We start from the raw sequence: 26,065 nt of genomic DNA on the forward strand, positions 1-26,065 counted from the left end.
TCTCTTCAGTCCCTTTAGTTGTTTTTCTACACGCACTCCTTATTGGTTGCTTGGTTTTGAGAACCTGTCACTGTCACTACCACTGTCATCCTGTTGTTCATTGATTTTCTCAATCAGGCACCAGTAACATCTCCATTGTGAAACTTTTTGTTACTGCTTTTGGCATATCAAATACGACATGGGTAGTTTGCCAGGCTCTGCTGTATGGGCGAGACTCTCGGTAGCTTGCCATGCTCTCCGAGAGGGGCAGAGGAATCGAATCCGGGTTGATCACGTGCAAGGCAAACACCTTACCAGCTGTGCTATCATGCTAGCCCTTTTGAGAACTGAGGACAGTTATTTATGTGATTATTGTCATGCATGTATCAGTAATAATCAAATAAAATTCTTTTTATCACATATGCCTAGAAAATCTAGGGTGGAGTAGACAATAAATTGCAGTATCATAAGAAAATCTTAAAAACTTAGTACTGTAGCACTGTCCTGTTGTTCATTGATTTGCTCGAGAGGGCACCAGTAACATCTCCATTGTGAGACTTGTTGTTACTGTTTTTGGCATATCGAAGACGCCATGGGTTGCTTGCCAGGCTCTGCCGTGTGGGTGGGATACTCTCGGTAGCTTGCTGGGCTCTCCGAGAGGGATGGAGGAATCAAACCTGGGTTGGCTGCGTGCAAGGTAAATGCCCTACCCACTGGTGCTATAGCTTCAGTCCTTAAAAACTTAATCTTCAATACAAGGAAAGAGGGATCATTATGGAATGTCTCTTGATTTTTTTAAATTTGATGCTGTAGACAAAGTTATTGTACCAGTTGTCATATCTATGATATAACTCAATTAAACAAAAAATTTTAATTTAAACAAATTTTCAGATCATAATAGCTAGAAATTAATTATACTATTTTATTATAAGCAAAATATCATTAAACCTGACTGAATAATACGGTATGGGTTAATGAAGGTATTTTTGTTTTGTTTTGATTTTTTGCATCACATCTGGCCATGCTCAGGGTGTTCAGGGGTTACTCCTTGCCCTGCACTCAGGAATTATGGGATGAAGGTCATTGAACTCGAGTCAGCCTCATGGAAGACAAACGCTTTACCTTCTGTTCTATGACTCCTGCCCAAAAGTGGTTTTGTTTTATTTTTTATAAACCATTTTGTAGTGATAGAGTTTTCAGTGTATAAGTGCTCTTATCAAAAGTTTCTGGATTTTTAGCTGGTGCGTGTTTTCTAACAGCATATCTTTATGAATAAGTTAAATGGACGTTATACAGACACTATTTCAACAGAAATGAGTGAATACATTTCTTTCTAAAAGGTTGCAGGAAAATTGTTTCAATAATTGTTTGGTCTTTTGAATACTTGACAAATTGATAAAAAATATCTATAAAGCTAGAGTTTCATTCAGTTGAGATTTAAAAATACTTTAAAAATATTCAAAGGATTTAAAACTGATTGTATGGTGGGAAAGGTGCTTGTCGTACAGACTGTTGACCTGGAACCACAGATGTTTCCCCTAGCACTGCCAAGAGTAATCCCTGAGCACAGGGCCAAGACTAAACCCTGAGTACAGCAGGATGTGTTCTTAGAAACAAAATTGATAAAGAAATCAATCCATCTGTAGTCTAATTCCTTTTAAAAAAATCTTTCTGATGTGTTGACTCTCCAGTTATTTACATAAATATGTAAATTTCAAATATGGCTTAATTTTAATGTCCAGGAAATGTTCCATATGCAGAAACATATGGAACATATGCAGAGTAATTGTATTTAATAGTTATATACATACATTTAATCACTTTATCACTGTTGTCCCGTTGCTCATCAATTTGCTCAAGCAGGTGCCAGTAACATCTCCATTTGTCCCTGTCTCGTTCAGGGTCAGGGGAATGAGGCGCATTATTGTTTCTGTTTTTGGCATGTCAAATACACCCCTGGTAGCTTGCCAGGCTCTGCCATGTGAGATTCTTCATCGTTCTCTTCCGGGAGCTTTCTTTTATAGTCTCTGGATCTTGGCCATTGATGAGATTACATGGCACCAGGGAAAGTTTGTGGGTGTGATTGCCAAGCTACTGGAAAACTGGAGATCTGGGTGGAGAAGGCCCAGTCCCGATCCATATATATATATATATATATGTATATGTATATATATGTTTATATATATATAAAATGAACAGTGTTTCGGGGTACCCCAAAACACTGTTCATTTCAGCTTCAACAGAATATTTTTGAAAATTTCTGTTTAGAGTATACTACACACTAGACTCCTCTTATAAACATTGTATTTTTTAATTGATAATTTAAGTATCTGGGAAAAATAAGTTTAGGATTTCTTCATGTGGCAGTTTGAAAATATTCTTTCTTTAAAGCAATTTTGCTTGTATGTTTTCTCTGAGGTGATTTCAATGAGTTAGACAAAGGGCTGGAGCACAGTTTTGCAAGTACAACTTCTCAGCTTGATCTCTGCTACCACATGCTCTGCCCAGCCCTACTGCAGTGACCCCTAAGCACAGAACTGGGAATAGATGCCCAGAATAGCGAGACGTGGCATGAAGCCCCCCAAAGAAAAATGAAATCACAGAGTTTGGAATTCACATACAATCTTAATAATAAATGTGGTAATAGTTTACAAAATGTTTAAAAATGCAGAAAATATTGTTTTCATACCCCATATTTTATGTTTTGATTTACCACTTGCTAAGGATAAGAAAGAATATTTATATCTTTATTGTATATTCTTTTGTATCTGACCTCAAAATTTCTTCTTCCTTCTGAAATAATTTAATTCTTTAATTTTTTTTAGGTTACAACAGTTGTATTTCAGGATTTGCCAGGTTGCAGTCTTTCTACACTGGCAGAATGTTCAAATCTTCAGTTTCTATCTCTTCAACGCTGTGGATTAACCAGTTTGGATAGCCTGAGTAATTGCAAAAAACTGAAGTATATTGATGCCCAGGTATATTCTGTATTTTTTCATCATTTATCTTTATAAGATGTTGTAAAGCAGGTTAATATTTACATTTAAGAAAAGGCAGTTTTGGGGGCTGGAGTGATAGCACAGCGGGTAGGGCATTTGCCTTGCATGTGGCCAACCCAGGTTTGATCCCCAGCATCCCATATGGTTCCCCGAGCACTGCCAGGAGTGATTCCTGAATTCAGAGCCAGGAGTAACCTTCGAGCATTGCTGGGTATGACTCCCTCCCCAAAATAAAATGGCAGTCTTGAAGTAACCCTACATGTAAGGTAGGGTCTGAAGAGATCAGGGTAAAATGTATGAGAAGCATAGAGGCAAGATGATCATGTGGAAATTATATTATTAAAGAAATGTATTTTTATCACTTTTTGTTTTTAGTTACAAGTGACAAAATTACTTAAATTGAAACAATACCCATCTTATTTGCTCAGGGTTTTGAGGTCAGCTTGTATTTATATTATGTTGAACGTTTTTTTATGCAGTTATAGTTAGGGCTAGAATATTTCAGGTGCCTTTTATGTCTCATTTTTTGATATCTGTACCTCTGCTTTTGTATGCTATTTTCAACATATTTATTTTGTGGCTGGACCTTAAGATTGAACTTTCCAAAAAAATACAAACTCCAATGCAAACTCTCAGTGTATACTGACATCATACTAGCTAACATTCTATTGGCCAGAAAACCAGAACTTCCCAGCGATGTCTTGTACACATGTTAGAACATGTGGCCAATTGCTTAAAATATTATGAGTTTTGCTCCATGGTATTAGTTCTTTGTGATGATTGTCTGCATTCTCAAAGCATACTTTTATGTAAAAATTACCCCATAAAAGCTATCGGTTTCTTTGTCTTCTTTCCCATGGGAAATAGTGGTAAGATACTAGAGTCTTCTTTTATATATATATATGTACATATGTATATATATATACATATATATATATACAGTTCAAGCTAGCGTTGCTTCCATCAAAACATTTGTCTGTTAAGACATGAGCTTTCTATAATTTTAGTTAAATTCATTGGACCAAAGCTATATGCAGAGATATTTTTGAAAAAATATATATATGTTGATTTTGGGCTTCACTCAGTGATGCTTTGGGATTATGCCTATCTCTTCATTCAGGAATACTCTTGGTGGTGCTTGGGGGACCATATAGGATGCCGGGTTTGTTCTAGCCCTGAAAAATATTGTTTACTAAATACTCCTGTTATGGGACTATATTTTAAAAAACTTAATCTTTTCAAGGTCCTTAAAATAGGAAATTATTGTCGCTCATGATTGTGGTAGTTAAACCAATAGAGTATATTGTAGACATGGGCATGTGTAACTAAATATAGAAACTTACATTTAAGATATAGCTATAATTCATTATCTTATAATCTTTGGAGGTGAAGGTTATAAAAAGGTCTAAGAAATCTGCAGATTTCAACATTTTTAGTGTTATTTGGGCTTGGGCTTGGGCTGGGCTTGGGCTCCTCCACCACCCAGCCCCGTCATGCTTCACGCCGCTTTCCGAACGCTCGGGCTGAGCCTCATGCGAGAGTGAAGCCCCACAGTATCAGGTAAAGCGGAACTTTGTGATCTTGGATTCCACGCTCAGCAGGACTCTACCTGCTTCACCCAATCTCTGGCAACCCTGGGATCACACCCAGATGACCCACCCTTCTGGTGCCAGATAAATACCTCATCAGCTGACCTCCACTACCTCCACTACCCAGCCGCTGTCACGTTTCAAGTTGCTTTCCGGACCATGTGGTTGCAAAGCAGCCTCGAGACACATCATAAGACACTTAATACCTATTTTCCATAATTACTGCACCATATTTGATGAGGTTCAAGTGTGGTGTGAACTATGGGAACACCTGTAAGGGCAATTAGCGACCGAACTAAAAGCCTCCATCCCTTTTGGAGAGCTCCGCAAGCTACCAAGAGTATCCCACTCTCACGACAGAGCCTGGCAAGCTATGCATGCCATATTCGATATGCCAAAACCAAGAACAACAATGGGCCTCATTCTACTGACACTGAAAGAGCCCCCAGTACGGCAGCGTTAAGAAGGATGAACAAGTAGAGACTGATAAAAATCTCAGGGATGAACTAGGCTACAAAAACGAAGAAGGACTAAAATGTCTGTCTGTACTTTCAACGCACATACGCTGGCACCAGAAGCATCCATCTTGGACCTGATGGTGCAAGTGCAGAAGACCAAGTATGACATCATTGGTCTGACAGAAATGAGAAGGCATCGATCACATCATGCCACTTTCAACACTGGAGAAGAACTGTTCCTCAGAACATGCGACAATAGAGGTGTCAGTGGTGTCGGTGTTCTTGTTAACATGAACATGGCCATGAACATTGATTCATTTGAATGCCTTACAACCCATTTTGATGATTACACTTGAATAGATGTGGCTCACTGCCAGCAGTTTCTATCTTTTTCATCTACACACCAACATCCAACTATGATGAAGAAGAAATTGAGAAATTCTACATGGAGCTGAAGAAGTTCTATAAAGAAGACCACACCTTCTACAAGATCAATGTCGATGTTTTCAATGCCAAGATAGTACCAAGGAGGTCGCCCGAAGAGCTTCACATCAGGACCTATGGCCTAGAATGGAATGAACAGGGTGAGAGACTGTCTGAGTTCATCATGTCAAGCAAGACCATCCATGTTAACTCAAAGTTCCAGAAGGCTGAATCAAATTGTTGGACATGGGAGTCTCCCGGTGGACAGTTCTACAACAAAATTGACCACATCATATTCAATCGAAGCTTTTGCTGACTGATGTCGCTGTTGTCACAAAATTCCAAATGGGATCAGACCACCATCTCTTTCCTGCAAAATTATACTTCACAGAGGGGGGAGAAGGGATTGCAAAGTTTAAGAAGAGAACTCCCAGAATGACCACCAACTGGGAGCTCTTTGGCACTGTTGTGGCAACGTGGGAAGATGCCATCATTGACAACATTGACGAGGAATACAATCACGAGGAATGCAATCGACTGGTTCAACACCTCCATGGCTGTGCAAGGAATGCCCAGCATGGGAAAGCCACAAACAGACGCCTGTCTTTGGAGACTCTCAAGCTCATTTGTCAATGTGGTTTGGAGCAAGCCTCAGGAAATTATAAGCTAATGATTGAGCTCACAAAGCTGTGCAGACAAGCAATAAAGGAGGACCTCAATGAGAAAAGAGCAGCAGTATTGGTCTTGGTCGATGCAGCAGAAGCTGGGAAACGTATTCATAATGCTTGCCTGTCTGTAGCCAAATACAAGACCAAGATGACTGCCCTCCGATGTCCTGATGGATCTATCACATCTTCCAGAAGAGCAATGGAGAGGATTACTCATGACTTCTACTCAGATCTCTTTGATAGCCACATCCACCTGCCCACATACCAAATTCTGCAGGATGGATGTGCCTTTCCCAACATTGTCCCTTCCGAAATCTAACACACCATTTTATCAGTAAAGAAGCGTACAACACCTGGTCCAGACAAGGTCAGACCCAAACACCTGAAGAATCTGCCACCAGTACTCGTCAATACACTGGCTCAGCTCTCCACATGCCTCGTGTCCGAATGCAAGGTTCTGTCCCAATGGAAAACCAATGGGACCATTCTATTGTACAAGAAGGGAGGCATCCACAACATCGGCAACTATCACCCAATCTGCCTGTTATCCATCGCCTACAAGTTGTATACTCCAGTCATCCTGAATAGAATAGGCAGAATACTAGATGAAGGATAGCCATGTGAGAAAACCGGGTTCTGAAAAGGATTCAGCACGATTGACCATATCCACATGGTGACCAAGCTCATTGAAGTTTCATGAGAGTTCAAGATGCCATTCTAATGTTCATCGATTTAAAGAAGTACTTTGATTCTGTTGAGACTGAAGTGGTCATTGAAGCCCTAGCCAGACAGGGCATTCAAACTCAGTACATCAGGATCCTCCATGAGCTGTACTACGGATTCACCACCAGGATCTCACCATTGTACAAGGAAGTGATCATCGATGTAAAGAGAGGGATTTGGCAAGGTGATATCATTTCACCAAAACTCTTCATTGCCACCCTGGAGAACATCATGTGACCACTGAAATGGGAAGAAATGGGAGTGAAGATGGATGGTCGGCAACTATACAACCTCTGCTATGCTGATGACATTGTTCTCAGAACACCAAACATTACCCAAGCAGAACAATGCTGGCCGACTTCAACCGTGAGTGTGGAAAGGTCAGACTGTGACTGAATCTCACCAAGACAATGTTCACGAGAAACAGACTAGTTCCTGATGTTCCATTTGCTCTCAGTGGAATGAACATCTCAGAATGCAGCATTTATGTGTATCTAGGTCGAGAACTGAACATGACAAATGACCTGGCACCTACACTGCACAGGAGGAAGAAAGTAGTGTGGAACGCCTTCAAGAGCATCAAAGAAGTTCTTTTTTTTTTTTTTTGCTTTTTGGGTCACACCCAGTGATGCTCAGGGGTTATTCCTGGCTCTGCACACAGGAATTATCCCTGTCAGTGCTCAGCAGACCATATGGGATGCTGGGAATCGAACCTGGATTGGCTTTGTGCAGGGAAAAATGCCCTACCTGCCGTGCTATCACTCCAGCCCCTGAAGAAGTTCTTAAGAGGAAGAAGAACCTCCGGCTCTGGGCACATGTTTTCAACGCCACCGTTCTTCCTGCAGTAACATATGCCTCCGAGCCTTGGGCCCTATGAAAACAGTACGAGAATGCTACTCAGGTATCCCAAAGAGGAATCCAGAGTGAGCTCTGCTTGGAATATCACATTTCACTCAAGTGAGAGAAGGAATCCAGAGTTCCAACTTCCATCGACAATCAAGAATCAGGGACTCTGTCTTGTTTGCCAAGGCATCAAAAATCAGATGGGCAGGACCCGTAATGAGATTTAGAGATGACCACTTGACTAGAGCTATTACTGACTGGATTCATTGGGACGTCAAAAGACCGTGTGGCCACCCATCTAGGAGATGGTCAGTCTTCTTCGTCAAAACCCTAAACAAACGGTTTGGTGCCCTTCATGTTCCTGGAGCGAGCAGATGCCATTGGGCTATACTAGCATATGACAGGGACAAATGGAGACAATCCTGGTGCCCGCTCGAGCAAAGATCAATGGGATGACAAGTGATACAAGTTATAGTGTTATTTAAAAATAAGCCTTTGTAAAGACTTTCACCAAATGCTTGCTCTTGTTTATTAGACTGTTTGAAATATATTGTTATATGATCCTCTCTGGTTTATATATTTAAAATTATTATATGTATAAAATAATAATTTATTAGTATATGTCCTTCGTCCCTCTCAGAGAGCCCAGCAAGCTATTGAGAGTATCCCGCCCACACAGCAGAGCCTGGCAAGCTACCTGTGGTGTTACTGGTGCCCACTCGAGCAAATCGATGAACAACAGGAGGACAGTGTTAGAGTGCTATGTTTTAATAGTTATATTAAATTAGGTAGTCATTTGAAGATCTTGCCCTTCCTTTTTCCAGCTTGAAATGTGTCATTAATAATAAACAATTGAAATAAAACTAATTACATTTGTTCTTTGTTTTAGGAAAATCATATTGAGACTGTCAACTGTGAAAACTTAGAAAATCTTTGTGTTGTTCTTCTGAATAAAAACCAACTGACCTCTTTTCATGGTTTGGATGGCTGCATTAATATTCAAAGTCTTGAATTTTCACACAATAAAATCACTCGAATTGGTAAGCACAATAGAATTTTAACAAGAGATTCTGGGATTATATTTGTTCCCTTGTTTCTTTTAAAGATTAGGCTATTAAAGTGTACTTATTTTTTAAATTTATGTTTTAAAATTTTCCTCTTACAATTTATATAAACACTGTGGTTTACAAGTTCATAATGATTTGTTACTGGTATTCAGTATTCCTATGCTAAACCCACCACCATTACACCTTTCCTCTACCATTGTCTCCAATTTTCCCAACAGCTCCTTAAGCCTGCCCCCATAGCAGCCCTCAATAATTTATTTAATATTGTTTGTTAGCAATAATTTGTTAAAAGAATGATCAAAAATATTTCCTTAGAAGAAAGTTAGTAAATATTGTTGTGTTTCACCTTGAAGTCAGTAAGTCCTTGGATAAATATTACTAAAATATTGTTAAGGTTAAGCCTTCTGTATTTATGTTTTGTTAACTGAGATTGATTGCCTTCTACACCCATCCAATCTGGTGTGCTACTGATTTATCAATGTTGTAGAGTTTGAAAATGTCTTTTTCCAAGATGTTCAAAATTGTTAATGGGGTGATAGGGCTGGAGTTAAAATTTTAATTGGTGGTGACCTTGGAGTGTGTGTGTGTGTGACTGCTGGGGGCTTCTGAAAGTACAAGGAGGTTGGGGGAGGTAACCCATCCTGACTCTGTCACAAAGCCTGCATACCTGAGTTTATTCAGCAGATTAATTTCTGGATGAGTCTTGTCATAAGCAGTGGGATCCAGCCAGGGGCATGTCCATGAATGTCGAATGTGGGAGCTTTCAGCTGGTTGCCGGGACTCTGCTGAAGTGGGTCCTGGGCTGACTTCCTCTGCTCTGGGGTGCCCGGGATGAGTCAGCCTTGTGCAGGTGTCTGAGAGAGTTTTCTGGATGAAGTGTACTTATTTCCATACTCCAACCTTAAAATTCAGCAATACTTTTCATGTTTGAAGCCAGTCTTCCTGGATTGTATAGATATATTCATCATCTCCTGTGAAACTTGAACTTTATCTATTATTTATCACCTGTATTCTGTCAAATTTCATAGCTATTTACTTTTACTGTTGACTCACCTTTTTTATGTATTTCTGAGAAGTTTTATGAATATCTGTTCTGTTCTTACTGTCTTGTTTTTTATCATTCAACTTGGCTCTGCTGTCCATCAAAATTCAACTTCAATGTACTTTTGTACTATTTCCATTCTGATAATTCTGAAATAAAAGTATCAATATTTTTACTATCTGACTTTAAAATCCTGTTATTTTTAAATAGCTAACTTGTGAGATTAAATTCAGAGTACATACTCTTATTTTCATTTCTTGACAAGAACTTACATAATGGTTAATAGATATAAGGGATTGTCAAAAATAAAGAGCTAGATATAAATTTTACTTTGACATTATAGTGCATAAGATGAATTTTTAATAATTTTTTCTTATAAATTTTAATAAATTGTTAACCACTGATGCATGTTCACAACTCTTAAAATTGATAGATTTCTTCTATCAATCACATATTATGAGCTTGTTTATTTACTTTTAGTGTCATAAAATTGTTTACTTGCTTGCTGCCTTTTTCTTTTCCATTTAATGGGGGAGGGGTGCCCCAAGTGAGGTAGTGCTCAAGGCTTATTCCTGGTTCTGCCCTTAGGGATCATTTGTGGCAAGACTCAGAGAATCATATGGGGTGATCTTCTGATCCCCACCCCCGCCGTCCTCTATGGCAGGCACCTTCTCTCTCTCTCTCTCTCTCTCTCTCTCTCTCTCTCTCTCTCTCTCCTTTTGTGCATTATGGCTTGCAATACAGGTACTAAGAGGTCATCATGATTGATTGCTCAGGATGTTCAGTATTTTTATTGGGAAGGTATAGCTGGAGTAGCTTTTTTAAAACTGAGTAGTGGCTTTGGGGTATGGATGTGACTGCCAGGGCTTTCGAAGTACAGGGAGGTGGGGGGGAGGTAGGGGGAGATAGCCCATCTGAACACCAAGAAAGCCTGGAGATTTCAGTCACAAAACCTGCATAACCAAATTTTCAGCAGGTACTATCTGGGTGAGATCTGTTCTAAGATGGTGGAGCCCCGCTGGGGACGTAGCAGTGATTTTGGATTGTGGGAGCAAGTGGCGGCTAGAGGTTCTGTTTAGGTGGGCGGCCCCCTCCAGCGTTTCCCATCAGTTCAGCCTTACACAGGTCCAAGATCAACTGCAGTTTTTGCGCTCTTTTGAGGTTATTTTACTGATCTCAGAAGCAAGGCTGATAAATGAGCTTGTATGGCTGAGCCAAAGGTTTGTGGATATAACTTGGTCCTAGTTGTTGGAGTCCTGCCAGAGGCACAGTAGCAATTTGGGGGGTGTCAGGGGCCTAAAGACACTATCAGGCTGCTGATGCGCTTGCCCTGTGGGTCCAGATTGACCTGCCAGTGGTGCTGTGCCTTCTGGGCCCCAGTGGCTGTGGCAGCAGTGTCCCTGGCAGGAACCAGGATGGGGACCAGGGTTGCAGGGGCCAGGATTGCTGCAATTCACCTCTTGGGCACTATAGGTGGTCAGTAGGTGGCCACCAGTCCAGCGCCACAAGACCAGGGAGCACACACACTTATCTTCAGTCTCCAGACTGCCCTCAGAGAGGTTGTTCTCCATAGTATGCAGCTGGTGGTGCTGGATGGTCTGGGGAGGTAATGGCCATGGGGCCACCTTGTTGATGGTGAATTGCCAGCACCCCATAGTGCTCCTCAAATCCAGAACCTGAGCTCCGTGGTAGTGTCGACTTGGACCCACAGAGCCCTATTCACACGTTAAAACGCTGCCACTGCCCTTAGCTCTGCCAGCTGGCGACCACGCGGCCACCATCCACACGACTCCCACTCTAGACTGGCCCCCACAGCGGGCAGCAGGCCGAGTTAGCTTAAGGGCACTCTCCCCGAGACAGAAGAGCAACGGGCACCCACATTTACTCATGCAGAAATTTTATGACCCCAATTGATTGTTCAGTGCTGAGAGCTGCCGTCCCTCCGCCAGCCCAGGCACTTGCCGCTGCAACCCGTCATCTTAGCCGGAAATCCTGTTTTTAATATACATTACATTAGAATATTCATAACAAGTACATGGAATATTTGTTGGTTTCTAAGGATGCTACTTATTGTTGTCTATTTAAGTACAGGAAGTGAAAGCCTCAATCTTTCATTATAATGTTTTCTCTTACCTTTCATCTAATGCTTTCAATATTAGTGTTACCCGATACAGTCCAAGTAATGGTAGATGAAAAAGATGAGATTTCTAATTATCATTGCTCTCACGATTTTTTTTTTGAAAGTAGAAAAGTTTATTGGAAAGTAGAAGAGAATAGAAAAGAAAATCTCCAAGTGGGGAAGAACTTGATACAGGACTAAGTTCTCACGATTTTAAAAACTGGAATATTGAAGAGTTTGCAGTTGGAAATTGATTAACACTTACCTTTCTATTTCACATCTTTAGAGGGGGAGCGTCCATGGTGCTGCGTGGGGGCATAGGAGGGGCTGGGGAGAGAACCCAGGGTTCCTGCCTGTAAAGTATGTACTCCAACCTTTGAGCAATCTCCCCACTTACTAAATTGATACCTTTTTCTGTAATTCCTTAATGACGCTAGTAATTTCAATGATACCAAGTAAACTTTCAGAAGTTTACTTAGTTTTCTGTTACCACTTCTATATCTCTCTCGAGATTAATATATTTTCTTTATCTTATAATGGCCACAAAATGATTTTGAAGTTTACGCTAATATTGTTACCAAGAATTAAAATACTAATTTTAAACTTTTAAATAATCTTATTTATAGATAATCACTGTCATCCCATTGCTCATCAATTTGCTCGAGCGGGCACCAGTAAGGTCTCCATTGTGAGACTTATTGTTACCGTTTTTGGAATATCGAATATGCTATGGGTAGCTTGCCAGGCTCTGCTGTGCAGGCGGGATACTCTGGGGTAGGTTGCCAGGCTCTCTGAGAAGGGCAGAGGAATCGAACCCAGGTCGGCCAGCGTGTAAGGCAAACACCTTACCCACTGTGCTAACTTTAAATAAAAGTTTAATTTTGAACTTTGCTTTCTGGATGACTGGAAGCACTTTTTTTTTTTGCTTCTTTTGTGCACTTGGTATGTAGCTAGATACTTTCTCAATGTATTCAGTGTTATTTAATATATATATACCTCACAAAAATATGTTTCTAATGTTCATTTCAAAATAGGTTCATTTGCATATAAATAGATCAACATGGAAGGTATCATGCTAAGTGATATGAGTCAGAAAGTGAGAGACAAACATAGAAAGATTGCACTCATCTGTTGTATATAAAATAACAGAGTAGGAGACTAATATTCAAGAATAGTAGAAATAAGTACTAGTAGGTTGGCTCCATGGCTTGGAAGCTGGTCCCACATGATGGGGAAAAAGGCAGCTCAGATAGAGAAGGGAACACCAAGTAAAATGTGGTTGGAGATCCCGCACGGGAAGGGAGATTTGTGCTGAAAGTAGACTAGAGACTGAACACAATGGCCACTCAATACCCCTATTGCAAACCACAACACCCAATTGGAGAGAGAGAACAAAAGGGAATGCCCTGCATAGAGGCAGGGTGGGGTGGGGGGGAAATGGAATTGGGGGGTGGGAGGGATACTGGGTTTATTGGTGGTGGAGAATGGGGACTGGTGGAGGGATGTTTTTGCGAATATTGTATGAGGGAAAAACAAGCTTGAAAATGTGTGAATCTGTATCTGTACCCTCATGGTGATTCACTAATTAAATAATAAAATAAATTTTAAAAAATTAATAAAAATAAATTAAAAAAGGTTAAAAAAGTGTGCTTGCATTCCAATTATTTTCATTCTCTCATTCTTTTTATTTATAGGTTTTTTCTGTTTGTGCATGTGCATAATAATTTGTATATCACATGTGTGTATATGTAGGCATGTATACTATACACATATATCTAAGCAATATATGCATATGCTGTTCTTTTTATAGAACAGAAAATTTTTTAGTACTGTTCTCTATCTTTATTACTGTATCACTGTCATCCTGTTCTTCATTGATTTACTCGAGTGGGCACCAGTAACGTCTTCATTTGTCCCAGCCCTGAGATTTTAGCAGCCTCTCTTTCCTTGTCTTTCCCAAAGATTGGAGGCTCTTTTCAGGGTCAGGGTAATGAGTCTGTTATTGTTACTGTATTTGGCACGGGGAACTTCCCAAGCTCTTCCATGCGGGTGGGATACTCTCTGTAGCTTGCTGGGCTCTCCAAGAGGCTTAAATATATATATATATATGTATATGTATATATATACACACACATATATACATATATATGTATGAATACACATACGTACATGCATACATATATACATACATACATATATACATATATACATACATACGTACATGCATATGTATTCCCTTTATGATGATGTGTTGCACGTCTGCTTTGTGGCCACGTGGTCCAGGAATATGTTCACTCATGTGTAAGGCTCGGCCTCAGCTTGTGGAAAGCGCCTGGAGCGTGGCGGTGGTTGGGTAGTGGAGGTCAGCTGCCGGGGCTGGGTCCCTTGGGGCGGGGCAGGTTCTCACTCACTCCCCTCTCGCTCCTGGGGCAGAATCCAGTGGCATGGTTATGGGAGCCTCATTTTATTCTCCCTTCTGGGAGAAGCAGCCGTGAGTTCTGGAAAGTGGCTAATGAGGAGATTATCTGGCACTGGCAGGAGATGGCTTATGGGTATGACCCCCAGGTCGCTAGAGAATGGGGGAAGCAGGCAGAGGATCTTGCCTCCCTGAACCCATTGAGCCCAGAGTCCAAGATCACAAAGTTCTGCATTACCTGGGTTCTGTGGTTTATCTTTATATTTTTGTTTAATATTTTATTGACTTCATAGTATTCTTTTCCCATGTCTTCATAGTATTTTGGTATGTTAATGGATTAAAGTTTGTTTTATTGGTTCCTATGACATTGGATTGTTTCTAATATTCCACACTGCTAACCAGATTATTAGATATTTCATAATTTATCAGATCTATTATAGTTTCCTGCAATATATATTGTTAGAGCAAGGGAAATCTGTAGGAAAGAACTGGCTGCTTGCATATAGTTTAGACCATTTTGGACTTCTACCACTCTGCATATCGCTACTTATTTATTTTCTTTTTCTTTTATAGATCTTTTATAAATACTGACATTAAGTATTTATTTTAATTATTTTTCTTATCTCATCCTAGCAAGGTTAAAGTGTATGAATTTCCTCGAAGGCAGCCAGGGGATATCTGGAGCCCTCTGCATGTGCTGCAACTTGAGCATATGGTTTGGGGCAGTGGAAGGGGGCTATCAGAATCCTGCAGGAAGGATCATTCTAAAGAAAAATTAGAACATGTTGTGTGTAATATTATTTATTTGTTTGACTATATATATATGAGCTTCCTGATTTGGGAACTAACAGACTTCTTGCATATGGAGAATACTAATAACTTTGATGTAAATTTTTCATTAAAACTCTAGTTTAAAGATACATATAGAAGTAACTTTGTTGTTATTGGAATGAAGACAAGTGCATCATAACGTATGTTAGATATTGGCACACACTGAAGCAAGCTTAAAAATAAGAAAAAGTCTGTTTGTAAAAAGACATGCTTGAACTCCCTTTCACTTCGTCTCCATTGCCAGTATAGCTGTATGGGATTTTTTGTAGCTAGTGGATTTCCTGGAATAGGATATCTCAAAAATTTATGTGAAAACTGCCATAGTATTAATTGATGTACCTGAGGTATCTCCATGTAGTACAGAGCAAACAAAGTAAAAAAAATGTCTTTGCTGTCTGTTTCATAAATGAAAACACTGTATTTATTGAGTGTCAGCAGAGTGTACATGAGAAGGTAAATTTTCTGAAGACCATTTGGAGTCTGTTTTGGAGTCTGTTTTTCATCTTCAGAAACTGCCTAGGAAGGATTCTGGTTGAGCTTAGTGAAAAGCATAGTTTTTATTTTTTTTTAATGATATATTGATGCTAAGGCTCTTATAAAGGGGCACAAAGATAGATTTGTATTTATAGGTTAATAAGTTACTATTCCATGTTATAATATTTCTTATGTAGGTGAAATAAAATTGGAAGCAATACCATATAGGCTACATTTGTAGTTGCAAGTTTAATTTGTTCCTAATACTTACTAAATTCTAATAATTACAGAATTCAGCATTAGCTCTTACTGTTCTTTTTTAGTAGAAAAAAAATTTAAACATTACTTATTTTCTTTGCATTTAAGTGAATCAAAGTACTTTAATCTTTTTAAAGCAATCCATTTTAAATTAGCCCTGCTGAATGTTTTCAGTTCTATAAACGTGAGGGTAGAAATACATTGTGAAATATACTTTTAAATAAATAGTTTAAAATTTCATTACATCCGTTAAAAATAGAAACTAAATAGTATTTATTATTATAATTTTAAAGTTTTAGACATGCTCTTTTCTAGGACTATATAACTACTATTGATCACTAAACATTAAATGATAAAATTTGAAATATGATTATAAAATATATACTAAGGTATTAATTATTTTGTAGCAGTAAATAATTATTATAGTTTAAATTTGGTATTTAAATACTGAATCATTTGTTACTGGTTCTATTTTTATGACATATTTTTAGCATAAAATATTTAGACCTGATCTACACATATACTTGTATATTTTGAATCACAAAATAATTCTCAGTTCATTAAGTTAATGTTAGTCTGATTACTTATTCATTTTAAATATTTTTATTAACCCAATTGGTCATGTATGGAGAAAATTGTATCACAATTTTATGTTTGATACAAATGAAAATGTCCAACTGATGAATGGGTGATAAAATAGAGCGCATTCTAACCATGGAATTTATATAGTATTTTTATGAAATGAAGTTCCATGCAGGCCATAGCATGAATAAAACTTGAAAAAATACTAAGTTAATGGTTCGATGAAAAAATACTATATATATAGCCTGATAATTTTGATGACAGACTTACTTTAATTAGATGAAACTTTATATTTTTCATTAATTAAATTGTTTCATTTTTCCTTGATATTATATGATTAACTTTTATAAATCAGCTTCATTTGGGTGTATTTCAGATTAAATTTTAAGTTTTTCTCTTCCTGAAAGTTACTTATGAGATATTTAGTATAGTATCTTGTTTCTACATTAAAAAAATTTAGTTTTTGAATGGGTATTGTCACAGAGATTATTAAAGTTTATAAAATTAATTTGTTGAAGCCTTTTGTATTTTTGTTTTTTGGTAGTCTAGATAAATGAAAAATTGATAATTTATAACATATAGTCAAGTTTTCTTCAGTTTTTATGTTGGATTTTATTGATTTTATAGCAGAAACATTGAGTAACTAAATTGTTGGTAAAATTAAAATTATGTGACACTATTATTTTTACAAATTTCAAAGAAAAAAGTATCTTTAATATAATATAATAAAGCAATACATAATATTTTCTTATTATCAGGTATTTATTATAAGTGCTGGACATATATTAACTAATTTTCATTTTTTATCAGAGCTAGTTGTACTAATTTTATTTTCCAGTAAAAATTTGAGAAAAGTTAAGTAAATCACCTTTATCATGGAGTTATTAGATGTTAGAATTTGCATTTAAACTTTAAAATTTGCCCCCTAGGGCCTAATTTTAATATTGGCCCACATTTTAATGCCCCACTAATAAAAGTAGTTTTGGGGGATGGTACACCCATAATGCTCAGGGCATGTTCCTGGCTCGCATTCTGGAATCAGTTCTGGATGGGGCTCAGGAGACCTCTGTGGTGCCCGTGATAAACACAAGTCCAGCCATAGGGAAGGCAAGCGCCCAAACTGCTGTCTTATCTCTTGGCCCCCCAAAATATGTATTCAATCTGGAAACAACTTCTTTATTTTGCTGTATTACTACTTTATATGTTGAGAATGGCTTTGATTTATTCCTCTGCGTAAGTGTACAGTACTAGAGATTGCTGGGCATGAAATAATAAACAAAACAGCTCTCCTTATTTTTACTAAGGATGTATCCTGTGATAGCTGTTTATACACATACAGAGTTATGTAGATGTACACATCTATAGAACTTAAGTAAATTGCTTCTGTATGTAATGTTAGGAAAATGATAATTAAGACATTGATATTTAAGATGAATAAGAACATTGATGTATGAAAGCAAGTAATTGTTTTTATTTTGTGATGAAGTTTCTACTTGCTATTTTAGGAAATCGTTAATAATAATGGAATACTTCTTTCATATAAGCAGTTTAATTGTTAATTTATAAGTTTTGTGTTAATATATTTCCATTAAATGTCATTTTGAGTAGTGATACTGTTATTTTTCTACTGCTAGCTTTATTTTCAGAAAATAGAACTATGTAGATGTTATCACTAGGACAATAAATACATGAAGGATATTAAACTAAAATTTTCAAATAGGACATGTCATATTCCTAGATAAATTTTTGCTAATGAGTGTTGTCTTGGTAACTTTAGATAGATAAAATAATAATGTAAAAAATATACTGAAGTGCCAGAAATTTTCTTGTAAGATGTTTTCCACTCTTCTATAGTTAGTAAATTACCTGGATATCACTAGATGGCGCTAGACGACTCCTTAGTTTTGCAACACAATGTGTAAATACAAAGCCTGAAGGAATTTTACAGATTTGCCAGTTTAGGTTTCTTAGTTTGCAAATGGAAAAACAGACCCACATAGTTCTCATCTAACTCCAGGCAGAGGTGAGGCTAGAATCCAAGTTTCCTGACTCCCGTTTTAGTATTATTTTTTCCATAGATCATATATGATCCTGAAAATTAAAAATCCCAAATGCAACTCAGCATATTTGTATGGAACTCTCAGCCATAGCAATCACTGAGCAGTTGAAGGAGGTTGACCTTCACCAAATGCTTATTTAGTAAAAGCCTCTAGCCTATAATATAACATCTTTACTTTTGCTATTCCTTGTAGAAGGTTCCCCACTCCCACCCCACCCCCCCTTACCAGCCTGTGGCAGGGATGTTTTATTAGACCATTGGCTCATTTCTGTGGGAGGAATTCTTTGAAATAGATATTTGTAGCAAGTATAGCCAAATGCTAATTTTGCCGTGGGCAAGCGCCCTTTGAGGGATAAACATACTTGGCTTCAGTTTTATTTTGTGGGACTTTGGAAGCTTTCAAAAAGCTAATAAAGAATATATTGAAGCAGTAAACTTGGACATTTAAGCAACTTTGTATATTAATTATTATTTAAATCCTTTGAAAAATACTTTTATTTTCATGGATATTGTTTATTTAGGGGGGGAAGTAAAACAAATAGAAATTTTGACTGAGAGAGTGATTTTCTTAGAAATATTAAGGAAGTAATGGTATTTTAAGGTAAGGCATTCCATAAATCTTTTTACTCTGTTCTCATCCTTGACAGCAGATTTACAATTTGGCAACTTAGTAGAATTTTCTTCTCATTTAGAATCCCCCTTTTGATTCAAATGCATCGACTTGATTAAGTCACTGCTGAGTCATTTGTGTATAGACTTCTTGAGTGTGTATTAATACACTATTTGCTTTCAAGGTTTAGCACAAATATCTCTTCAATGTTTTATTTGTTCAACATGATTTTGAAGTTTAATTCCTTATCTTTATTGAGGACAATGTTAGGGAATAGTAATAGCTATTGTTTCTGATACCTACAATGTAAAAATACATGGGCTATAATCCAAGTTTCCTGATTCCCATTTAATCATTGCTACTTTAAAAATAATAATAATAAGGAAATAAAAGAGCAGAAAAGTTAGAAAATTTAAATATATTCCGCACAGCCAGTTTGGAAATATGTGTATTTTGTAAAAATTCAGTAATACTGACTTAGCACCTATTTATTTTTCATTATTCATCTGTCTTTTGACTGTACGTGTTCGCGTAATCCTGGAGAAAAAAATTATATGCATGACTTTCATGATGAGTGTAGAATAATTTCTTCATTTTTTTATTTAGACATTATGATTTACACAGCTATTCATAAAAGTTTTAAGCATTCAGTGTTTCCAACTCCAATCCTAAAGTCAGGATCTTTATCCATCTGCCAATGTATGCCAGTTACTTCCCACCTCCCAGCCTTCTTCCTCAACAGACATATTTTGGAGTTTAAATTTTATAGTTTTTGTCCCATGCTTACAGTAATATCGGCTCTACTGGTTTTGATATATATATGTACATATATATATATATATATATAGATGCTTCAACTCTCTACACTTTTCTTTTGCTTCATATCTTTTCCAGATCATTAAATTTATTGCGTGCAGATATATCACTATATATCTAAATTACTTTGATCATTTTTATCATTTTTAAGTGTTCATTTCATTTCAAGTAAAGCTCATTGTCTTGTTCTTCTTGACTAATATAAAGTACCAAGCTTTCTTTTAGATTCTGGGCCCATTTACACTAGAGATGCTCTCAAAAAAATTCCATTATGTGGGTTATGTCAATCAATATTTACTATGTGTAAATATATTTATTAATAGGAAAAAACAAATGCTATGTTGATCCCACATCTATAGTATATAAGGAACATTTTGCACTAAATATTTTGTTGCTATTTTAGGGCCACACGCAACTGTGCTCAGGAATTACTCCTGGTGGGACTTGCAGGGTTATATATGATATTGGGGATTGCACCTGGTTTGGCTGACTTCAAGGCAAGCACTTAACCAACTATTTAATCTTTGTAGCACTACATCAAATTTTACAGATAGTAATATATGTTAATCAATAGATGTAGTGAAAAAAGGAGCATTGTAAAATATTGACACAAAGCCTGTTAATGACTAGATTAACAAATAGGTGAGCTGAGTTCTTGCATTTCAGTCTACATTTAATTTTCTACAATATCACTTGGAATAGGAGTGAAAAAGGCAAATAAGATCTAGTAATGAAAATAGTTTTGTGTTTGCATAACCTTTAAAACAATCTCTAGGATGATATCTCTGAAACTCACTGAAAAGTAGTGCTTTCAGTGTTTAATTTGATCTTTTTTTAATCCTCAGAATATTTCTTCAGGTTCTATTTTTATCAGTCCTTGTCATGCTATATAAAATTTTGTTTTATCTAAAGGGTCTAACAAATTTTAGCTTTGGAAAGTAATATTTAATCCTCAGAAATTAAATGCAATATTAATTAAGTAGTTATTGATTATATTTGACTTCATATCTTCTTACTTTTTAATTCTATTTATTCTTTATCATAATTTTTTCCTGTGGTATTTTTGGCCTTAATTTAGTTCAGATGACTTTTATCTTATTGAGTTTTTATTTTCATTATATTACCAGTTATATGATTTAAAAAATACATCATGCCTTCTAGATTTATAAAATCTGTAGATACTTGGTGCTTTCATCTTTGTCCAAGTAATGTTAGGTTCTTAAAATATAAGCTTTTTAATTCCATTTCACCTTAATTGGTTATTGTTATTGTTATTGCATTGGTGTTACTGTGTGGTTGTGTGCTTCTGTGTGCATAATGCCTTAAGACATCATTATTTCGTGATCTAGTATCACTTGGATTTTCCCTCTGTTTAATACCTTTCCATTGTCCTTTATTCCGTCTTTCATATGCAATATTTGTTCTATTTAAAGAATATACTTTAGTGTTAGTGAGTGTCTGCTGGTTCATATTTTTTGTCTAACATGTTTTAAAAATACACACACATTCAATTATGCTCTTTTAAAATAATGACTTATTATATTTCATACATAAGATTTTCACAGTATTTATTTAGACTGGTATATGCATCAACCTATTGCTGAATATTTGGAAGATAATTACCTTCTTTAAGTTCTTTATGTCTATTGCTCTCATAAATTTACTTTGATGATCCTATTTGTGATTACCTCAGTATAATTTCTCTATCTTTCTTTTTTTTGGGTGGGGGGTACCACACCCAGCTGTGCTCAGGCTTACTCCTAGCTCTGATTTCTGTACTACTCCTAATAGGCTCAGGGAATCCTATGGGATGCTGGAGAGTGAACACAGGTTAGCAGTATACAAGACTAGCGCCCTATGGGCTCTTGTCCCTCAGTATGCTTGCTGATTCAAACCATTTTGCCCCTTTACTCTATAGCTGTGTGTCTTTACAGAGTTGAAAAAATATGATGCATAATTTATTTATATGATTAGACAGACCTATTAACTATGACCACTGAAATACTGTGTAGTATTTGTATTTCTATGTATTAGAAATTATGTAATTATATTTCTGTATACCTATGTATTATAAATTATGTAATTAGACTTAAATGTGTCATAAATTATTTTCTGTTCCTATTATTTTTAAATGTATATTATTATAATTTCCTTCCTTAGTTTTTTTTTTAACTTGGCAGTCAGATATTAAGAAAAAGATTAAACTGGTGAATCGATTTGATGCTATGAAATCAAGGTCTTTATTATTTTAGCATTAGAAATTATTGCCTATCTCTGGGTAGCTAAATCTATATACTAAACACAGAGAATTTAGAGCTAAACTTCAGTACCTTGAAAGTTATTGAATATTTGGATTATGGGGTAGCACTTGTAGTTTCTAACCAAAGGAGTAAGGTTCATTGAGTCTCCTGTGATAAAGACCTGAACCCAATTTTGACTCCCTAACATGTTTTCAGAATTAGTAAGTACCCTGAATCTTGTGCTCAACTTACTTCTTCTGTAACTTATTCTATAGTATCACTGTAGTTCTTTAGTATCTTGAGGAGATGTTTATATTTTGTCATCATTTTCATCAATACATTGTTTCTTATTACCTACAATATCATTACCATAAATGGAAATTCTGAGATGTGTTTTTAAATCCCTCCCTCTTCTTTTACTTACTGGTATTGTATATCCACACCAACATTATTCCATGTTTTTGCTCAGTTTCTTTCATAACTATAAATGTAATCATTTTTGCATTTACCATAGGAATTATAAAATATACATATCAATGTAATTCATATCTTTGCCTCAACTTTTCTGACTTATACTTACTTGTTAGTTCTTTAATATCTATATGTATCTTTAAGCAGTCAAGGAATTAATTAATGTCATTTTATGTAAAATTTGATCATACTTTCCCATAGTTGCTGCTTTTGAACATTTTATTTCATTTTCACTTAGAACTTAGATTGTCTTTTTCTTTATTAGATCCTAAAATTCCTCTAGTAATTCCACTAGTAATTCCTCTAGTTATTTCACTAGTTAGTAGAGACGTCTACCAGGTTTTGTTAGTCTGTAAATGTCAGTTTATTGTTGACAGTTGTGAATGCCACTCCTAACTGTGTTTAGGAGTTATGTGTTTCAGGGAATTGAATCCAGAGCCTTGCCAAAGGCAGGTGCTCTACTACTTGAGGTGTAGCCAAATCCCTCCACTCGTTCTTAACACTGATATTTGAGTTGTACTCAATAAGAGGGTGTATTTTTATAAGTTGGCATTTTCTTTTAATGTTTTGCAGATATCATTCCATTACTCTTTTACTGTTGCTGCTGGGAAGTCAGTTGTCAGTTTAATTTATAGGACTTAATAATACTTAATAATATTTTGTTTATCTTGCTTATTTCTCTTACTTTTATTTTTTGCCTTTTGGATCACACCTGGTGATGCACTGGGGTTACTCCTGGCTTATGCACTCAGGAATTATTCCTGGCAGTGCTCGGGGACCATTCGGGATGCTGGGAATTGAACCTGCCTCGGCCACGTGCAAGACAAATGCCCTACTCGCTGTGCTATCACTCCAGCCCTATCTTACTTATTCTTTATGTGCTTTGGCATAAACTTATTTTTAATTAATCCTTATTAGGATTTGTTAGAGTTACTGTCTATATAACTTACATTTTTTGAAATAGTAGCATCAGCCATTATTTTATCAAATACTCTTCAATAAAATTTAGGTTTACTCTCTTGATAAACTACATGGATATTAGATCTTCAGATTTTAGATTTGATCTTCCATATTACTTTTTCTGTAATTCTGTTTCTCTTTGGTGCCTCTAGGTAAATCCATATATTTGAATTCACTTGACAATTATTACCTTTCTATATTCTTCACCCTTGGGTTTTTAGTTTCAGTCATTTTAATTTTCAAACTGTCTTGATTGTGTTGTATCATCAGCTCTTATGAATTCTAATTTCATCTTCTAAGCCACATTTTTGTTTTTTATGATTATTTTACCTAGAATTCCATTACTTTAAGGTTTTTGATTATTCTATACTTGAGATGAAAATCATCTCTATAGAGAGGCTTTTTCAAACGTGAGAGTATATCTAGAGAAATTATGCTGTGATTTTAGTAGTTTTCTGGTCACCATTGAAGTGAATATGAGCTACTGTGGAAGAAGCAAGTGGTGTTTATTTTGGAGCGTATATTTTTAACCCTCTTATTTAGTAATGAAACCTGACACAGGCTGCATACTTTCCTGTTCTTTTGACTCAGAATATCTTATTGAGATTTCAGGTTAATGTGAGAATATCTGTTATACTTGCCTAGTTTCGGTGAATTTTGAGTTTGTTTCCTTAGGTTGTGTGTCTATAGAAACCAATCAATCTTCTCAGATTGAAAACTAATTTTATTGTATTACATACTTCTCTTCACATACTAGATTTAGGCTAGAATTTTGGTTTTGTTTTAGTGTTGGGACTATATTCGGTGATGCTAAGGGATTATGTCTGGCTCTACACTCAGGAATTACTCCTGGTAGTTCTCAGGGGGACCATATGGGATGCTGGAATCGAACCTGGCTACATGCAAGGCAAATGCCCTACCCATTGTACTATTGCCCTGATACCTTGATTCAATTCTTGACTTAGTGGCTCATTTTCTTTTTCTGTGCCACAAAATCCTGGTATTTGCAGTATAGGTTATTTGATGTGTTTTATAAAACAAAATTATTTTGAGAAAACATTTTAATTATATACACATATGAAAAATGTAAATCACTTAATAAGATAAGCTATTTTGATTATTTCAAGAAGTTTAAAAAATGCTCAAATACTGCCAATAAGTAATTGAAACTATACAGTGGGAAAGAAGAAATGAGAATGGGAGAAGAGGATAGAAAATTTACATTAGTTGGGTGATGGCACTAGAATTTTTGAGATTCTGAGTGAAACACGTACTTATTGACTATTGCAACTATACTAACTATACTAGCAAAACGTCATGGTACTATAAACTAGTAGTACATAAGTAAAATTTGTGTGTTTTTAAAAGAAATAAATATTTGATCAGCATAGAATATAGACATTCAACATTCTGAGGAATAGCAAATATAAAATGGTTTTGAAATGCCATCCGCTATTAATACTATATATAAAAAAGTGGTTAAACAAAAAAATCACTTGAAATTAAGACTATAGTTTTTGGCAATGTCTAAATGTCCCATATAAATAAATGTGCATAAAGTTTAATTAAAAATATGTAGATAATGAGGTATGGTTAGACATTTGGAAAAATGTGGGTAATAGAATGCATATGATGGCATGTGCTTTAGACAGATTTCTTTTACTGTTAGTTGTTATAGGCTACTTCCCCAGTGCTTTGGAACCAGCACCATATTCTGTGCTGTTCAGTGCTTGGTGGCAAATCAGGGTCACTTCCAGAACTTAGGTCGATATTTTATATACTAACATTAATTTTTAAAAAAGCAGTCAGCACTTTAAAACTGCTTTTGAGATTAGGAACCCAGAACTTTACTGTATTAAAAGCAATAATTTATATTTTAAAAGATTTCAATGATTTACAAACTAAAAATTTGTTTGAATAAGTGAAGAAATAATACAATTCTTAAATTATAACAATACAATCTGCACAAAAACCACACATATTTGAATTACTGACTAGAAACCTTTATTTTTAGTCACTTTTTTCTACAAATAATTTACTAGAGTTGGAAATCTTTTTTTAAAAAGGACAAAAACATTAAATCACTGTTAAGTAGTAGAGTGGGAAAGTAGGTGAACAGAACTTTAACTCTCTTTTCCATTCCTTGTTCCTCATACTAAACATACTAATGTTTCATTCATACGGACGTATCCTCCTTCCAGTCTTGTCAAGTTTTGGGTAATTTTATTAAAATATGCTTTTGATTGACATCTCTCTGAGAAAACAAAAAAAGTTAAAAGATGTTTACACTGTTTTCGATCATTTCCCCTTATAACTTTTACATCAAGATTAATGACTTCAAATCAGGATTTGTGATCATGTATATCCTTTAGCAACATTAGGACTGTAGGGAAATGACTTTTTCCCTGTCCTTAAAACAATTACTCCTTTCATCCTTT

General features: G+C 36.1%; 1 protein-coding gene across 1 annotated transcript in view; it reads left to right on the plus strand.

Annotated features, from left to right (window-relative positions):
• Window positions 1-26,065, plus strand: part of LRRIQ1 (leucine rich repeats and IQ motif containing 1) — a 213,390-nt gene that overhangs the window by 31,389 nt on the left and 155,936 nt on the right. Inside the window, exons 9-10 of the mRNA XM_055118200.1 lie at window positions 2,805-2,957; window positions 8,572-8,722. Of these exons, the coding sequence (XP_054974175.1) occupies window positions 2,805-2,957; window positions 8,572-8,722 (304 nt within the window). The remainder of the gene's footprint in view (window positions 1-2,804; window positions 2,958-8,571; window positions 8,723-26,065) is intronic.

This window comes from Sorex araneus, chromosome 10, assembly GCF_027595985.1.
Source record: "Sorex araneus isolate mSorAra2 chromosome 10, mSorAra2.pri, whole genome shotgun sequence".
Lineage (NCBI taxonomy): Eukaryota > Metazoa > Chordata > Mammalia > Eulipotyphla > Soricidae > Sorex > Sorex araneus.